This window comes from Monosiga brevicollis, genomic scaffold (assembly GCF_000002865.3).
Source record: "Monosiga brevicollis MX1 MONBRscaffold_54 genomic scaffold, whole genome shotgun sequence".
NCBI lineage: Eukaryota > Choanoflagellata > Craspedida > Salpingoecidae > Monosiga > Monosiga brevicollis.
This window is the reverse complement of record NW_001865091.1, coordinates 54058-70303: the sequence shown is the minus strand read 5'-3', so window position 1 is coordinate 70303 and position 16246 is coordinate 54058. Positions and strand designations below refer to the sequence as shown.

At 54.8% G+C, this 16246-nt stretch overlaps 4 protein-coding genes across 4 annotated transcripts; 3 read left to right on the top strand and 1 right to left on the bottom strand.

Annotated features, from left to right (window-relative positions):
- Nucleotides 1–726: 726 nt before the first annotated feature.
- On the bottom strand, nt 727–2627 carry MONBRDRAFT_30511 (uncharacterized protein; the record flags this gene model as incomplete). Its single annotated transcript, XM_001750953.1, has 4 exons — nt 727–1273; nt 1447–1531; nt 1834–1984; nt 2097–2627. The coding sequence occupies 4 exons, from the start codon at nt 2625–2627 to the stop codon at nt 727–729; spliced, it is 1314 nt and encodes a 437-aa protein (XP_001751005.1).
- A 1613-nt stretch (nt 2628–4240) lies between these two features.
- MONBRDRAFT_13059 (uncharacterized protein) lies at nt 4241–6787 on the top strand (the record flags this gene model as incomplete). Its single annotated transcript, XM_001750963.1, has 6 exons — nt 4241–4513; nt 4842–4940; nt 5256–5354; nt 5682–5780; nt 6458–6509; nt 6633–6787. The coding sequence occupies 6 exons, from the start codon at nt 4241–4243 to the stop codon at nt 6785–6787; spliced, it is 777 nt and encodes a 258-aa protein (XP_001751015.1).
- Nucleotides 6788–7711: 924 nt separating this feature from the next.
- Nucleotides 7712–13598, top strand: MONBRDRAFT_39368 (uncharacterized protein; the record flags this gene model as incomplete). Its single annotated transcript, XM_001750962.1, has 16 exons — nt 7712–7766; nt 8014–8154; nt 8270–8316; nt 8469–8592; nt 8707–8925; nt 9065–9146; nt 9239–9387; nt 9482–9668; nt 9767–9973; nt 10081–10252; nt 10429–10693; nt 10824–10958; nt 11058–11117; nt 11226–11327; nt 11457–11557; nt 12578–13598. The coding sequence occupies exons 1-16, from the start codon at nt 7719–7721 to the stop codon at nt 13596–13598; spliced, it is 3060 nt and encodes a 1019-aa protein (XP_001751014.1). The 5' UTR covers nt 7712–7718.
- Nucleotides 13599–14098: 500 nt separating this feature from the next.
- On the top strand, nt 14099–15812 carry MONBRDRAFT_13057 (uncharacterized protein; the record flags this gene model as incomplete). Its single annotated transcript, XM_001750961.1, has 2 exons — nt 14099–14230; nt 15000–15812. The coding sequence occupies 2 exons, from the start codon at nt 14099–14101 to the stop codon at nt 15810–15812; spliced, it is 945 nt and encodes a 314-aa protein (XP_001751013.1).
- Between the last annotated feature and the right edge of the window lie 434 nt (nt 15813–16246).

Genomic DNA, 16246 nt, shown 5'->3' with positions numbered 1-16246 from the left:
GGATGAGATTCGCGCCAGTTTGCGGTCCTCGAGAACCTCCTGCGTGGCCAACCGCTAACCATCCCCAGCGCAGCCACCACCGATCTCACCCCACAAGCAGCCCCCAACCCACACTATCCTCACAGAAGAAGGTAAACGGTGTCACGCGCCGTAGATCCCTTCCCTCCCCGCCCCTCTTCTCTGGCTGCCCCGTTTTTGCTTTTCCTTTCTTTTCTTTTCTTTTCCTTCCTTTCCTTTCCTTCTTTGCTTGCAGTTGTTGAGTTGCTTCCCCGCTCCCCTCCCCTTTTTCTCTTCCTGGATATCGTCTTCCATTTCTCTATCCCTCTCAAACTCTCTTCTTTCTTGTCCCTGTGTCTCTTTCTTCCGCCTTCTACATGGGCAATTACTTTCCTTGTTGTTGGTTGCCTGTTGTTGTCTGTTGTGTTACCTTTGTTTTTCTTGTTGGCTCCTTCCTTCCCGCCCTCAACTTTTTTCCAACGCTTTTCCATCCCCGTGTCTTCTTCCTCTTGCCTGCTTCTGCTTTCCTCGCCCCTGCCAACACTTTTCAAGCCCCGCGTGCAGTGCTGCTGGATGCCAGCCCCAACTCGCTGGTTTTTCTTTCCTTTGCCTTCTTGCTAATTGACAGCACACCTCAACCCCCCACCCTTATTTCCCTCCCAGTCTCGTGCTTTTCCCCAAATCAATTTTGACATGATGCACACAACACAAGACACGCTCGGCAAAGGTTTAGGCAAAACACGCCGGAACAGCCACATCCTCAATGGAAAGAAAAGAAGCCGATTGTGGAGGTAGCACCAGCGTTGAGTTGAGTTGATGACGCTCGCCTACTAGCGTCGGCAGCTGCATGTAACTGTACTCAAGCATCTCACCGTTAAGCTTGACCTGTGTACCTGCCGGCCCCGCTGGCCCACTTTCGAGGACAAACACCGATGCCGTGGCGTTGGCCAGTGAGGCAGGAAGACCAACACTTTGAGGTGTCTCAGCCAGGTTGAGAAGTAGAACCGACACAGTCACGGGCGATGAGTGGAGGTTGTGAACAAACGGGGATTGACGCGTTGATCCGCAATGAGCATAAAAGCGGACGCTGCCCTCGGGCGAGGTGGCGTTGAGCACCGCTGTCCCCATGGTCGCGCTCCAGAGTAGGCTGGCATAAAAGTCGGGCAACGGCTCGTGCGTTGCACAATCGAGCAGACCATAATCGATGCCGATAAAGTTTTGTCGACAAAACGCAGCATACCCTGCGGCCGCCTTGGCGCCAAGGGCATCCAGATACCTACACTCCAGCAGCCGTGTGGGGGTCACAAGCCGAGGCCATTTGTGAGGGTGTCCTGACCGTCGGCTGTGGCCCACACACACACACAACACACACACACACACAAACAAACACACACGCGCGCGCGTGCTCGATAAAGTCATTGCCCCCTCTCCAAGCTGTGGAGTACTGACCAAAAGACATCGGCAAAGGTGGCCCACCGCATGGAGGAATGGTTGCAACCAGGACTGCCCCCGTTGTGGGGACCAATCTCGCCAGCTATGGGAAGAAGCCCAGCACTGACGCCACGGACGGTGGCATTGACGGCTCGACCAATTTGGCCTGTGCGATCCAGCAGCTGGGGATCAAAGCTGCTGTTAACATCCACCTCTATGTATCTATAACGCGGGAGAGAAGAGCACAACGAGCCGCCCAAACCATCGTGAGACGAGAGAAACAAAGGTCAGCATTGATGCCGGGCGTGCCGAGCAACACTCGTGTAAAATAAAAATAAAATAAAATAAAAGTCAAAAAAGAAGAAGAAAGCTCGGTTCATGAAGAAAAAAAAAAGGCTTAAAGACGGGCATTTGCGGGTTGGACGATGACTTGCTCGTGATGGGTGACGGCATAGAGGTCGACGCCCTGTTCTAGAGCCGATTGCGCAAACTTTTGCAAAAAGGTCAAAGTGCTCTCCTCCACGTCATGGAAGCTATGGGGATCGGGTCCAAAGATCTGAATTCATCAAATCAGAGACGCACCACCTTGATGAGGGTATCCCTTTCCCAAGGCGAACCCCTGCATGACGACGATGGAACAGGTTGTCATTTCATGTCATCGTTCCTACCTTTGGGCGTGTTGCCGTGGCAAGGCTTTGGTTGTCGTATATTTTGTCGAGCAGTTTGTGTAGGATGGCAAAGTCTGCGGCTTCTGACTCGGGCGAATAGTTGTCGTTTTGTTCGTTGCCAAGCTCAAAGGCATAAAACTCAAACCCCAGGGCAAGGCCATGGCGGATGAGGACTTCGGCAGGGGCGGGATCCCACCGGCCTTCGGAGGTACGATAGGCAATGTTGAGGCCAAAGACCAGTTTGGCACCGGCGGCATGGCTGAAATTGAGAAGATTGACAAAGAGCGTCTCGTTGAGGCAGTAAGGCGCGCCAGCACAGCTGAGGTTGCCAATGCCGTAAGTAAGCTCATCGTTGCCCGTGCCGCCAAAGCGGAGAAAGCCGGGGAGGGAGGCGGCGGCAAGGTAGTGGAGCTCGGGATCGGCAAGATTGCGCTCGAAAAATTGGCGATTGGCCGAGGAATCAATGTTCCAAGAGTTGTATTCGGGCAGCGTGATGGTCATTGGGGCACCCACATCGAGGGTCAGGGGCATGGCCCGATTGGCGGCTGGGCCTCGTCCCGAGATGGCGCCAGTCTTGTTGGTGACATCATCATCGGCTGTTTTGAGGTAGCAAATGCCAACGTCGGGTTCAAAGGTAAAGGCCGCGCAGGTGGAGGTTTGCTTCATGCAGAGTGCGCAGCAATCGCTGGCCGTGTCGACGGCCTGACGCTCATAGGTGACGGTGCTGCTTCCAATGATCACGTCGTGCTCCAAGTCGCAAGAAGCATTGGGATCGTGCCAAGCCGAGCTGCCAATTGCAAGACAGCCAAGCACAAACAGTACCAGTACGCAAGTCCTGTCGCACGTCTAGCGAGCGCGGAGTCAGTGGCAAACCCAACGGTGAGTGAGTGCAAGCGTGGCGCTGATCCAAGGCCGCGTGATACCTTCCTCTGGTCATCCCGATCTTCCCCGGCGGGTCGATCCCTCTCCACCTCTTGATTCGTCTGTTTTGCCCCATCTCTTTTCGCGCATGCCGTACCCAATCCCGGCTTGAACCAGATGCACTGTCGCCATCGCCATGTCCCCATCCCTCCATCATGTGCAGAAACAACCAAAACCAGACAATCACCTCGTCACCCTAGTCACCTACCCATCGAGACCATTCAATCCCCCTCATCACCCTCATCACCCTAACCATCCAGTCACACCCCCCCTGCTAGCCATCCAGCATCCAGTCAACCCCTTGCTAGCCATCCGGCATCCAGTCAACCCCCCTGCTAGCCATCCAGCATCCAGTCAACCCCCCACCCTTGCTAGCCATCCAGCATCCAGTCAACCCCCCACCCTTGCTAGCCATCTTGCCGTTGATCAGTGTGTGTGTGTGTGTGTGTGTGTGTGTGTGTCAGAGAGGAGCGCCAGCGCCAGAACTCACCCCGGTCATCTTGAGGATGAAATGCTGACAATGGCTTGAATAATGTATTTTACTTTATTATACGAAGTTGCCTTGAACGCTCTCTCTCTCTCTCTCTCCCTCTCTCTCGCTCTCTCTCTCTCTCTCTCTCTCTCTCTCTCTCTCTCTCTCTCTCTCTCTCTCTCTCTCTCTCTCTCTCTCTCTCTCTCTCTCTCTCTCTCTCTCTCTCTCTCTCTCTCTCTCTCTCAAACTATCCCTCTCTCTCTCTCTCAAACTATCTCTCTCTCTCTCTCTCTGCATTTTTTTTTCCGAGTCCGATTCAGTGTCGGGGAGGGCACAAGACCGTGGCCGTGATCGTGACCGGGAGCAGGACCTAGACCAGGGGAAAAGGACGAGGGCGCGGGCTTATTTAGGGACTGAGGTTATCAAGGGTTGAGCAGCGGAGGTGGCCGGGGGGTGGGTGTGATTGCCGTGGACGTGGACGTGGACCTTCAAACCATTTCAAATCGGTTCGTCTCGTTCTATACAAGCAGCAGTTGTACGTGTCCTCGAGACGCATTGCCCTCTGCTCCCCGCCCCGCCGACCTCGCAAAGGCCTATCCACCAAGCCAAGGATACACGCGCAACGTACTCTGACTCTTCCTCCTTTGTATTTGAGCTCTCATCTGCACCTGACTTCTTTCGACCAAACGTGCGACACCCACCCCTTAACACACAGTGGGCCGTTGCCGGCACGGCTCGGAGGAACAACAACATGTCATCCGTACCACTGGATATGATGAGAGAGGCTCTCACGCCTGTTCGCGGCGAGACCAACCTACCTCGCACAGCCTCGACACCGAGCCACGATGCCTTTGGAAGTCCCGAACTGACGCAACAACACAAACAGGCCCGTGTCTGGCAAGCCCTCTGCACTGCCAAGCAGCAACCCGTCTTGAATTTGCTTGAGCAACTCGAGGCCACCATGCCCATCGATTCCAACAACACTCAAGATGTTTTTCCTCTGCATCCTCTCGGGAATGAATGGGTACGCTGAGATGCTCGGCCTTTGACGCGATCCTGGCACCCTCACAAGCCTAACACAACTCTATCCCTGCCTGCCTGCCTGTCTCCCTCCCTCCCTCTCACCCTGCCTGCCTGACTATTGCTCAACCTTAGCTGGGACGCACCTATTTACACGTGGCTTGCATGCGCGGCCAACCGAAAGTGGCTCGTCGCCTCCTCCAACTTGGTGCACCACTCGAGGCTCGAGACAAGGTGGGCCCAGCCATCACCGATCGTGTGGCATGTTTTTCGAGCTTCCTGACCGCTTCCCTCTCATTCAGTCCTGCTCCGGCCCCGCCTTGCTTCCGCAGCGAGGCTTGACACCGCTGCACGATGCCGCTATCAATGGTGATCCCGTCACGTTGCACCTGCTATTGCAAGCCAAACCCAACGTTCATGTCAAAACCCAGGTCGGCCTCACTCATATCCATCGTCCAACTTTGACGAGCGACTTTGGCCATTCCGATGGTCCTCCCATATTGTTGATGGCTTCTAAAGTCCTTTGAACACAATGTATTGGCCATTTAGAATGAAGAAACGCCTCTTCACCTGGTCAGCACAAAAGGTGCCGCCGTCATGCTTTTGGATCTTGCCTTGGACCACCTCATGTGGCAAGACTCGGTCCGTGCCTTTGCACACCACAACCTTCGGCAGCGCATGCTTAAAGGGACCATGACACACGCCACTTGTAACTCTCAACCCCTTTCCTTTACAATTCTTATCAGGAGGGCAAGACAGCCCTGGACCGAGCCGTCGAACGGCAGACTGAAGACGTGGTGCAAGTGCTTTTGGAAGCAGGCGCCAACCCAAATTCCATCTCCAAGGTGGGGCGACTGAAGCCTCAACGCATCAAAATAAATACACGGGAAGCACCTCACGGAAACCCAAGACTCTGTTTCAGGGCTTCATGCGCCATGCAGCAACTTGCATCTCATTGTCCGTCTCCCCACGCTGTCTTGGCAGTCAATGGAAACCAGTTTGCATCGTGCGTCCCGCTTGCAAAGTGCACAGATCCTCAAGCTCTTGTTGCAATACCGCGCTGATTTGACCATGACCACCAAAGTGAGAAGCTCAAACAGGATGAAATTCAATACGGGTTGTGAGACTGACTGGACGAAAGCTCGCCTTCTCAACCCTGGCCTTGGCATTAGGGTGGATCAACGCCTCTGCACCTGGCCTGCTACAACGATCACAGCGAAATGGTCAAAGTTCTACTTGACGCCGGCGCCAATGTATCGGCCGTTGACCAGGTACCACCAGCTCCAAACGAGGCATCATTCCTGCCTGACCCGCAAATGCCAGTGGGCTTCACAATTCTCTTCCGCTTGCCAGCATCTCACCCGCCGATCCTCAATACGTGGGACAAACTAGTATGGTGTTGCACCCATTCATGTGGCCAGCAAGGGTCCACTGGAGGCCGGACCAGATGGCGTGTTGCAGCGCTTGCTTGATGCTGGCGCCGACCCGAACATGCAAACTCCCGAGGTGAGTGGACACAACAGCCCTACAGCAACGGAACATCTGCCTGCGCACCCTGCGCCGCGATTTGACGCCTGTGCATCTCGAATCATGCAGGATGGTAGCAGGCCTCTCCATCTCGCCGCTTGTCAAGGCAACGACAGCAAAATCATGACCCTTCTCCGTGCAGGGGCTCGCCCTGCCGTTTCCAACAAGGTGCCTCTTGTCGGAAACATTGGGATTGATATGTTGCGTAAGGCCTCACATTGCAATTGCACCGTCCCCATTTGGCCTTCTGCACGCTAGGCCGGCATGACGCCCCTGCGTCACTATGCGCTTGGTGCACGGCATCATACGGTATGGCGTGACATTAGACCCTTTGGCTTGTCAATGCACCCTTTCACGCCGAGCCTGTTGATGCTGGGGGCCTTCGAGTCAGGAAGCAGCTGTACGTTCGATTGTTACCCAGATGTATCTCGCTGGTGCCGACGAGCCCGTGCCAACGGCCCTCATCACCTTTGGTACGTGGGCTCTTGAGACATGGCTCGCCCCTTCTCTCCCTCCCTCCCTCTCTCTCTCTCTCTCTCTCCCTTTTTCGCTTCGTTGCAGAAAAACTCATGTTCACGTTGAAACTCCTTACAAAGGTGAGGATGTGGTCCGCGATTTGAACCACATCCGGGCCAATGCCATTGCCAAGCGCCTCGCTGCCCTTTTCATGGTCGGCTGGAAGCAAGAGCCCAACCTCTTCACCCTCCTTGCACTCCGGGAGCTTCCAAGCTGCTGGTACAATCGGGTCTGACTATGACAACCCACCCCTGTCGTACATGAAATACTGGACTACGACAACGAAATGGTGCAGATAGCACCCTAACAGAGAGACAGATGAAACCCTAACAGAAAGATGGAACCCTAACAGAGAGACAGATGGATTTACATGCTTAAACGAATCATGATCATAGACCACGATGGCTGTCGGCCATGTTAGCATAATTGACAGAAAGAGAGAAGCTTCTCATGGATGGCTCTGGCAGCAGATCGGCACGGCGGTGATTTGATAAGATCAGCTCGTGGAAAGGGACCAAAGCCATGCATGAACAACACCCATGCTGCCTTGCATGCAAGCGTGGATGCTTCATAGTTTTCGCGAAAAGGGATCAAGGGTGGTGCGAGCGTCAAATCCGCAACTCCGCACTGGGCCTCTTCACGCCGTTGAGCCTGATAGGTGGACTCGAGCCAAGAAGAAAGCGACCGTTTTCACTGAGCAGTCTGATTTGAGCTACCTGGATCGCTGCGGGGCTCACTGTAATGTGCTCTCACGGCGACGACGAGAGCTTGGTGGCTATTTGCGGTCTTGTTTGCGGATGGCACGATCGAGGCCATGTCCTGTGGTCAAGCCTCGGGCAGGTACTATAAAGTCGCGCCATGCTTTCATGTACAGTCAGGAGCAAAAGCCTAATCTAACTCGAAAATGAGTTGAGAAAGAATGTATGGATGCAAAATGCTTTGCAGGTGGTTTTCATGGTTGAAATCACCTCGACTCAGTTCCATTCTGAGCTCGCCTTTTGCCCGCTGCCCAAAACAGGAAAGAAACCTCGGAAAAAAAAAAAAAACTCGGATGAAATTACCTAAAAATTACGAAAAAATCACACACACACACACACACACACACACTATAAAACAGGCAAGAACAACAGTTGTGGCCTTTTTTTTTCAAGTGCTCACGGACCACGATGGAGGCGAACGCGCTGTTTGATCTTGAGGAGCGATGCCGTTTGGCGGTACGTGACACGGGGTGCAGGCGAATGCAGCACTGGTTGGGGGTGGCTTGTGATGGGCAGGGCTAAAGGGGGTTGATTATGGTGGGGTCGGGGGCGTTCTGTTCTGGATGGTCTTTGTCGAGGAGATTCAGGGTTAAGGGTTTGAGCTGTGTGCACCACCACCACGTGACTGCGAGCGCGAGGCATTTGGAGTTCGGCCAGGAACGAAATGCTTCATGGGTGACCCTTTCGTTTTGCCTTGTTGTAGGAGCGTACCATCAAGGAGCTGGAGAAGGAGATTACGGATGTCACGACCGGACGCGTCGATGAGAATGCCGCTAACCCAGCTCTGCAAAACGCCATTGCGCAAAACCGAAAGCTCAAGTATCAGCTCGAGCAGCTCACCCGCGTACGTGCCTGCTTGCCCTCTGCCTGTCCATTGGCATGGCGCGCTGGTCATCTTGCCTCATCGTGCGCAATGATGAAAACGCTGATGTGGACGATGTTTGTTTCTACCGGCCCAGGCTATGGAGGCGGCTTCTGCGCCCAAGGCGGCCAAATTTGCTCTCAAGTAAGACGAGGGTGACGTTTTTGCTTGTGAACTCGGATGTGCGAGAGATTCGTTCCCTACCACCGCAATCTTTCTGCATCATCGATGCAGAACTCGATGGTTTGATCGGCGCGTCCCTTTTTCATTCGCCTTTGCACCTCTCTGTGTGGCAGGGACTCGCCCAACCACAGCTTGGACCTGATGAGCGTCATCGTCGAGCTCGTGACCGCGGGCATTCGTGCCGCCTTCCCCCAACTTGGTGAAGAACCCGTGGATGCACTTGTCAGCGTCCCCTCGGTATGGCCTTTTCGTATGCCACCGCAGATTGGAGTAGTTCTTGTCTTCCCTTCTTCTCGTTTCCTGCCCATGCTCACACCAAGTTATAAAACCCTTTGCTGCCACAATCTTCAGGGCAAGGTGTCCACGGATGCCATGTACCAGAGCAACGCTGCCATGCGCCTGGCGGCTCAGCTCAAGGCCAAGGGCACCAAGATGCCGCCACGTGAGGTGGCAGCGGCCTTTACTGCTGCCATCCCCAAGAACGACATCATCTCCGGCTACGAAATTGCTGGCCCGGGCTTTGTGAACATTGACATCAACACCTCCTTCCTTGAGGGTGTTACCACCAAGGTCACCCTTTGCGTCCTGTTGCCTGGCTCTTTGGCACTTTGATCCTCAATGTGGCATTTTTATACTGGGAGGCATTCTTATTCAAGCCTGAAGACATGCGCCTCACTTTTGATTTTTTTTTGTCTTTGATCCCGTGCAGCTGCTGAACAAGGGCGTGCTGCCGCCCGAGCACACCAAGCAACCGGTGATTGTTGACTTTTCCTCGCCCAACATTGCCAAGGGTACGATGGGTCCTTTGGCCATGAACAGGCGTGTGGGGGATGACCACATTTACATGTCTCACGAAACAATCTCATTTCGCACCGTTCTACAGAGATGCACGTTGGTCATTTGCGTTCGACCATCATCGGTGAGAGCATTGCCCGCATGTTGGAGTACATTGGTCACGACGTGCAGCGCGTCAACCACGTCGGTGATTGGGGCACGCCTTTTGGCATGCTTATTTGCCACCTGCGTGACAAGGTATGGTCGCTGCCGCCTTGACCGCCTTGGTACGCTCGCATTTATGCCGCGACTATTTCGCATTTGTTGATCAATTTTCTTTTCTACTCCGCAGTTTCCCAACTTCCAGTCCGAGCCTCCGTCGATTTCTGATCTCCAGGGCTTTTACAAGGCGGCTAAGAAGCGCTTTGATGAGGAGCCTGAGTTCAAGCCCCGCGTTTATGAGGCCGTTGTCAAGCTCCAAGCTCACGATCCGGAAACCATTCTGGCCTGGAACCTCGTCTGCGACGTGTCTCGCCGCGGTGCGTGCGGGGTGCCATGTCTCTTCAAGCGCCTACCTTCATCATGCTTGCTACACCCGCAATTAGCACAGTCTCACCTGTTTGTCCTTTCGTCACAGAGTTTCAGCGCATCTATGACCGCCTGGACATTGATGTCAAGGAGAAGGGTGAGTCCTTCTATCAAGACATGATGGTTGAGGTTGTCAAGCAGTTGGAGAGCGCTGGCAAGCTTGAGGAGGATGACACGGCCCCCGGTCGCAAGATTGCTTGGAGTTCCGTTAAGAAGGAGACCAAGGTCCCTCTCATTGTGGTCAAGTCAGACGGCGGTACGCCACGCTGCATGCTTCTTCACACCACGGGTCATGCTTTCTCTCTCTCTCTCTCTCTCTCTCTCTCTCTCTTTCTCTCCGCGTCTATTTTTTGACCCTCATAGCCCGGTGCGGTATGACAGGTTACACGTATGACACCTCGGACCTGGCTGCCCTTCGCTACCGTGCTAGCCAGGCTACCTGGCTGGTGTATGTGGTCGACAACGGTCAATCGACCCACTTTCAGAACGTCTTTGCGTTGGGTCGCGACATGGAGTGGGTGTCACCCAAGCACCGGTGCGTGCCTTGTGACTGTGCTTCGTGCCTTGTGACTCTGCCTCGTGCCTTTGCCCGCACGATTACGACTCGGCTCTTGCCTTGTTCTTTTTCCTTTTTGTTGCGGGGCTGAGGCGCGACAATGCTTCGCGGTAAGGTCTTGCTCACGCTTGGCTGCCTTGCATTGGGGGAGATAGCGTGGATCACGTTGGCTTTGGCGTGGTGCTCGGCGAAGATGGCAAGCGCTTCAAGACTCGTTCTGGTGATACGGTGCGCCTCAAGGACCTGCTGGACGAGGGCGTGGAGCGTGCGGGCGCAGCGGCTCGCACGACGGAGATGACTCCCGAGCAGCGAGCGCGCATGGTTGAGGCCATTGCATATGGTTGCATCAAGTATGCCGACTTGAGCCACAACCGCACCAACGACTACGTGTTTTCGTACGACAAGATGCTGCAGGACAAGGTGAGCTTGTTCAGCACGCTGTTGTTGGGACTGATGTCTGGGTGGTACCTGAGGTTTACGTGTGGTTGTCGTCTTTTCATGGCTGATGCGGTCTGCCTTGGACTTTGTGGGACTGGCGCATTGATTGCAGGGCAACACGGCCGTGTACTTGCTGTATGCCAATACTCGCGTGCACTCGATCTTGCGCAACCCAGAGATTGCCAAGCAGAACATTGACATTGATGCGTTGGCTCCTTCGCACACGGTGACTCTGACGCACCCCAAGGTCAGTTTTGCTCGTCCCGTCGCCTTGATCTTGACCAATGATGGCCCTTGTGCCGGTATGAGTTGACCACATTGGTTGACGTTGGGTGGTGTTATACAGGAGATCAAGATTGCCAAGTATCTGGCTCGTTTCCCTGAAGTGCTGAACCGCACGATCGACGTGAGTCGCTTCTTGTTTTGTTGTGGCTTTTCCGCAGTGTTGCGCTCTGTTGGCTCACTTGACGCTGGCCCTGGTTTTTATTCGGGATGCCTGATCGTTTGGTAACAGACACTGATGCCACATCGTCTGTGCGACTACATCTACGAGTTGACCAACGTCTTTACCGAGTTTTACCAGGAGTGCTATGCTGTGCAAAAGCAGTCCGATGGCGTACGTCCACACATCGCATGCCCCTTTGCTTTCCTTTGCGTTTTTTTTGGGGGGGATTAGGGTAAGGGGCGGACCTTTACATTTTCTTACCTGTCATACCTGTGTGTCCTCTGGCGTGCACACTTGCAGAGCGTCAAGGTGGATGTCAACCGTTTGATGCTGTACAAGTCGGTGGGCATGGTGCTCGAGCAGGCCTTCCATCTCCTCGGCATTCGCGCCATCGAAGCCATGTAAATCACGTGTGATGCATCCTATACCATGTTGGTGCAAATGATGCTGGTTGGGTCTCTAGACATTTGAATCGCAGCTGTACTCCCAAATCCTTCAGGCGGAGAGAAGTGGAAAAGAAAAGAAGCAGAAAAAAAAACGAAAAGAAAAGAAAGAAAGAGAGCTTGAGAGTTGAGAGAGAAAGAGAGAGAGAGAGTTTGTTTGGGAGAGAGAGAGAGAAAGAGAGAGAGAAAGAATTGAATTGGCGAGAGAGAGAGAGAGAGAGAAAGAGAAAGAGAGAGAAAGAGAGAGAGTTTGAGAGAGAGAGAGAAAGTATTGAGTTTGAGAGAGAGAGAGAGAGAGAGAGAGAGAGAGAGAAAGAAAGAGTATTGAGTTTGAGAGAGAGAGAGAGAGAGAGAGAGAGAGAAAGAGAGAGAGAAAGAGAGAGAGAAAGAGAGAGAAAGAGAGAGAAAGAGAGAGAGAAAGAGAGAGAGTTTGAGAGAGAGAGAGAAAGAGTATTGAGTTCGAGAGAGAGACAGAGAGAGTTTGAGAGAGAGAGAGAGAGAGAGAGAGAGGGTGAGGAGGAGCTTTGGATGGGGTGAGGCAGTGGCACAGCGCGGGGACCATGGCAGCGTCTGCGGGAGCGGCGGGTGCTTGGCCCTTTGCGCTGCGCGTTGAGGATGTGAGCTTGGATGAGCGGATACGCTGGGATCATGAGGATGAGGTGCGTGCCCGCGTGCCAGCGTGGATGCTCCCGGCGCGCTTGTGAGCGTGTGCACATGTGTGCGCCGCTCGCTCGCTCACACGCACGTTGGATGCGCAGAGCGTGAGCTGTGTACGGAGTGACGACCAGTTTCTGTTCCTTGGGACGACGCGCGGACGACTGCTGGCCTGTACCCTTGATGGGCATTACATTGCTGATGTTGCACTGTGGGTTTGCACTCGCGTGGCTGGGGTTTTCCCTCCTCCCGCTCGTTGGTGGGTGACAATGGTCGGTACGATTCAACTCGCTCATGCTCTTTACCTCTGCCGCATGGCCGCAGCCCCATTGGTGGTGGCAGCTCTGCTGATGCATGCAAGCTTGTGACCTGCTTGTGCGTTGATGCCCAACAACAACTGGTGGTGGCCGCGACTGCGGTGGGCGAGCTGTGGCTCGTGCAATGGGACTCGGCTTCTGGGTGGGCCTCGCCGCTGCGGCTCTCGACCCCCGACCAGCATGTGCTCCGACGAAGCCCGCTGCGCATGACAAACGGCAGTGTCAGTAGCAACCGAAGCAACAGCAGCAATGGCAGTGGACCGTCTGTGGCGGGTTTGCGCACAGTGCATGCCATCACAACGGCCAGCCGTGTCAACGGTGCTGATCTTGTCGTTCTGTTTAGTCTAAACTACGGCCTCGTACACGCCGTGACAGTGAGCTTTGAAGCCCCGCCCAGCCATCGCTTAGAAAGCATGCCGTACGGAGGCAATGGCTCTGGATCTTGGAGCATGCCATCCGGCAGCTCTGGCCGTCCTCGCGTTGTCTCCGAGTACGTTGTCGCCACGGTTTCACCGGATGTAGATACGAGCGTGGCACCGCCGCTGCGCCACCTCCACGCCGACCAGGGGCTGCTTTATTTTGCGGCGCGCGAACGCGTTTTCACTTGCGAACTGGCAACGCGCAAGATCCGGCACATGTTTCGACCATTCGCTTCATCGGAGTCGAGTGTTGACACTGCGGACACCTTGCCCGGGGGGACGGCAGGCTTGGGCAGTACAGCGCCATGCTTGGGCATCCAAGCTCATGGTAATCGGCTCTTGCTACTGTATCCCGAGGATGTCTATATCATCAACCGGCGTACTCTTCCAGCACAGGCCTTTGACGTGGTTCGCAGCGTGGCCTTGAGCCACCCGCATCGCTTCGCTTGCCTGCTCGGACCGCTGCTGCTCGTGGTCAGCGGTGCCAGCGACGACGAGGTCCGTTCCTTGCATGAGGCTCAACCCGACGCGATCGATCAAGATCCCCCCGTCATGCTGCGCATCTACTCGGATCTTGGGTACTTTGCGAGCAAAAGGCGTTGCGCATAGCTGCCGGTGCGAATCCGATCGTGCAAACAAGAGATCCATTATTCAACTAAAGACATACACCCCCACCCCCTTCTCCCCTCAAGTCATTTGTTGATGCTGTTGTCAAGTCTCACGCGCAGTCCTCCGCTTTGACTCAGGCCGCCTCGTGGCCGCATGTTCCACGTTTGCTCTGCAAGATCCCAACACCAAGGGCTACCACGACTTTCAGGCGACACACATGTTTCTGGCCGCTGCGCGGCATTTGGCGATCGTCCGCCCCATGAGCTATGGGTAAGGTATTAAAGACGCAATGCCGTTGGGTCGATGGGGCCGTCTGCTTGCTCTGATCTCATTGCAACGCGTGTGATGCCAGTGAGCAAGTCGTCGCGCTGTTGGAAGATGGCTTTTACTCGACGGCGCAGCATCTCTGTCAGCAGCGGCTGAATCGGCCCGCAGAACTGAAGGACATATCCAATTTCATTGCCAATGAGTTGTGGCAGCAAGGCCGTTTGCGTGAAGCCATGGCCGTCTATGGAGAGCAGGTGTTGCCTCATGCTCCGGCTGCTTACTGGAAATCCTTCTGTGAAACCTTGCTCGCACAAGACCAGCTGGATTGGGTCCTGCCCTACCTTCCTTTTAACGACAAGGCGAAGGTATTATTGTGTGCTCTAACTGTCGCAGTCACACACAGAACTGGCCCTTGGGCGTGCTTTTGCTCACCCCATCTGCCTACGGGCTCGCCTCGATTAGGTGTCACCGCGTATCTACGAGTTGCTGTTGTTGCGGCCGCTGGAGGTGCGTGTATCTTTGTGCCCTCCTCGTTGATTTCATTTTCAAGCGCCATTGTGCCATGTTTGTTGTTGTTCTTATTGGGCCTCTTGTCAATGGTGAGTTCGAGAATATGTGAGCTCACTGCCAACTTGTGTGGACTTGCAGCGGCAAGACTATCTGACGCTTGCGGCACGCGTATGCCGGTGGCCGGTGATGTACTCACATCAACGGATCTTGGCTGCCGTTTCGCATGCTCTGCGCGAATTGGGATGCCAGTGGAATGAGCTCATGGAGCAGGTGGTGGCTGAGATGACTACAGGCTCTGGCGTGGACGGGATGATAGTTCTGCGACGTGCATTGACCCGAGACGGGGCTGTGGCAGCTGCGCCCCTGTTTTGGCTATTGATGGTGCTGTGGAAGCTGCATCTTTTTGCAGGGCATCATCTTCAAGGCTGGCAGGTTAGCAGATTGCATCCTTTTCTCCAACTCTCTGTCTCTCTCTCTTTGTCTCTCTATCTAGCGCTCTCTCTCTTCTCTCTATCTAGCCCTCTCTTCCCTTTTGTTTCCGGATTGAAGAGGTGGTCTTTTTTCGCTTGTTCTGTCCATCTCACCACGAGTGTCATGGTATTGCTTGTTGCTTGGCCACCGTAGACCATGGCGGTGGCAGTGGTGCTGCGACGGGACATTGAATCCGAGTTGGAGACGGCGGTGGAGGCGTGGGTGGCGGATGACGCCTCTTATCGCCACGCATTGCAGGAAAGCTTGAGCAAGCTGACCATGAATGGTTTACGGGCGGTCAGTCAACAGCCACGGGTGGCTGCCATGGTGGAGCAAGCCATTGCGACTTTGGCCACGCCGGCAGACGGTCTCGTCCCGCCTGCCACACCCGGACAGGTGATATTTGAAAGCAGTTGGACCCCTGGCACGTCTCCGGCTGCCTTGTCAATGACGCGGAGTCCCACGATAGCACGGGCATCTGCAACGAGCATGGTTCCTTCAAGGTCTCCACCAGTTGTTTTGGATGTGCAGGCCGATCAGGGCGGGGAGACATCTGACGTTGTTGGGCCGGCGCAAGCGGAAAGCCCCGGTCCCATGGGTATGGGTGGGCTGTTTGTGACACCCGACTTGGATCAATTGGTATATTCAACTCCACGCAAGGTGACTGTGGACACTGAAGGAGAGATGGATGATGTTGTGAAGCCTTTACCCAGGTGGCCCGAGTTGGGTCCAGGGGTAGCGGTCGGGGTGGCGGCGAACCCAGCTTCCCCAGCACGCCGGCCTTTGTTGAGCGAGGGCGATGAATCAGTGTACTACTCGGCGTTGCCGTCGCCCATCTCCCGGTCTCCGCCCGAAGTGGACGTGGTGGACTATGAGCCAGCCGCCTCTGTCGAGCCGCCGACGGAGCGAGCAACGCGTGCGTCGACCGAGGCACCGGCCATACCAACGCTACGTATGTCTGCGTAGCCCCAGCGATTTGGTGTTGTTGCTATGGCTCTTGTCTCATTTGCTTTGCATTCAGTGCGGGATCAAAGGACCATGTTATGGCTGCGAGGAAGTGGTGGGGAGTTTTGCTTGCGGGGTGACGTGCGAGACTCATTGAATGGTTGGCTTTGTAGGCGTGCAGAGTCAGTGGCTGGCCCTGTTGGCATCTTGGGCGGGCACAGGGGGAGCCCTGAGCCCCGCGTCGACCAGAAGCGAACGCTTGTAGGAGTGTTCAGTTTGGTTGGCCAACTGATTTAATAAGGGTCCAATTTAAGCGAAGCTGAGAGCCGATTTGTTCCCAAGCCCGGAATCACGAGCGCACGGTACAATACACGAATAATGCAAAGAGGACTATCATTGGTGCTTTGCAGAGAGGGAGGGGATGAAAAGTGCCAAAAAGGGCGGCAGGCAGGGGG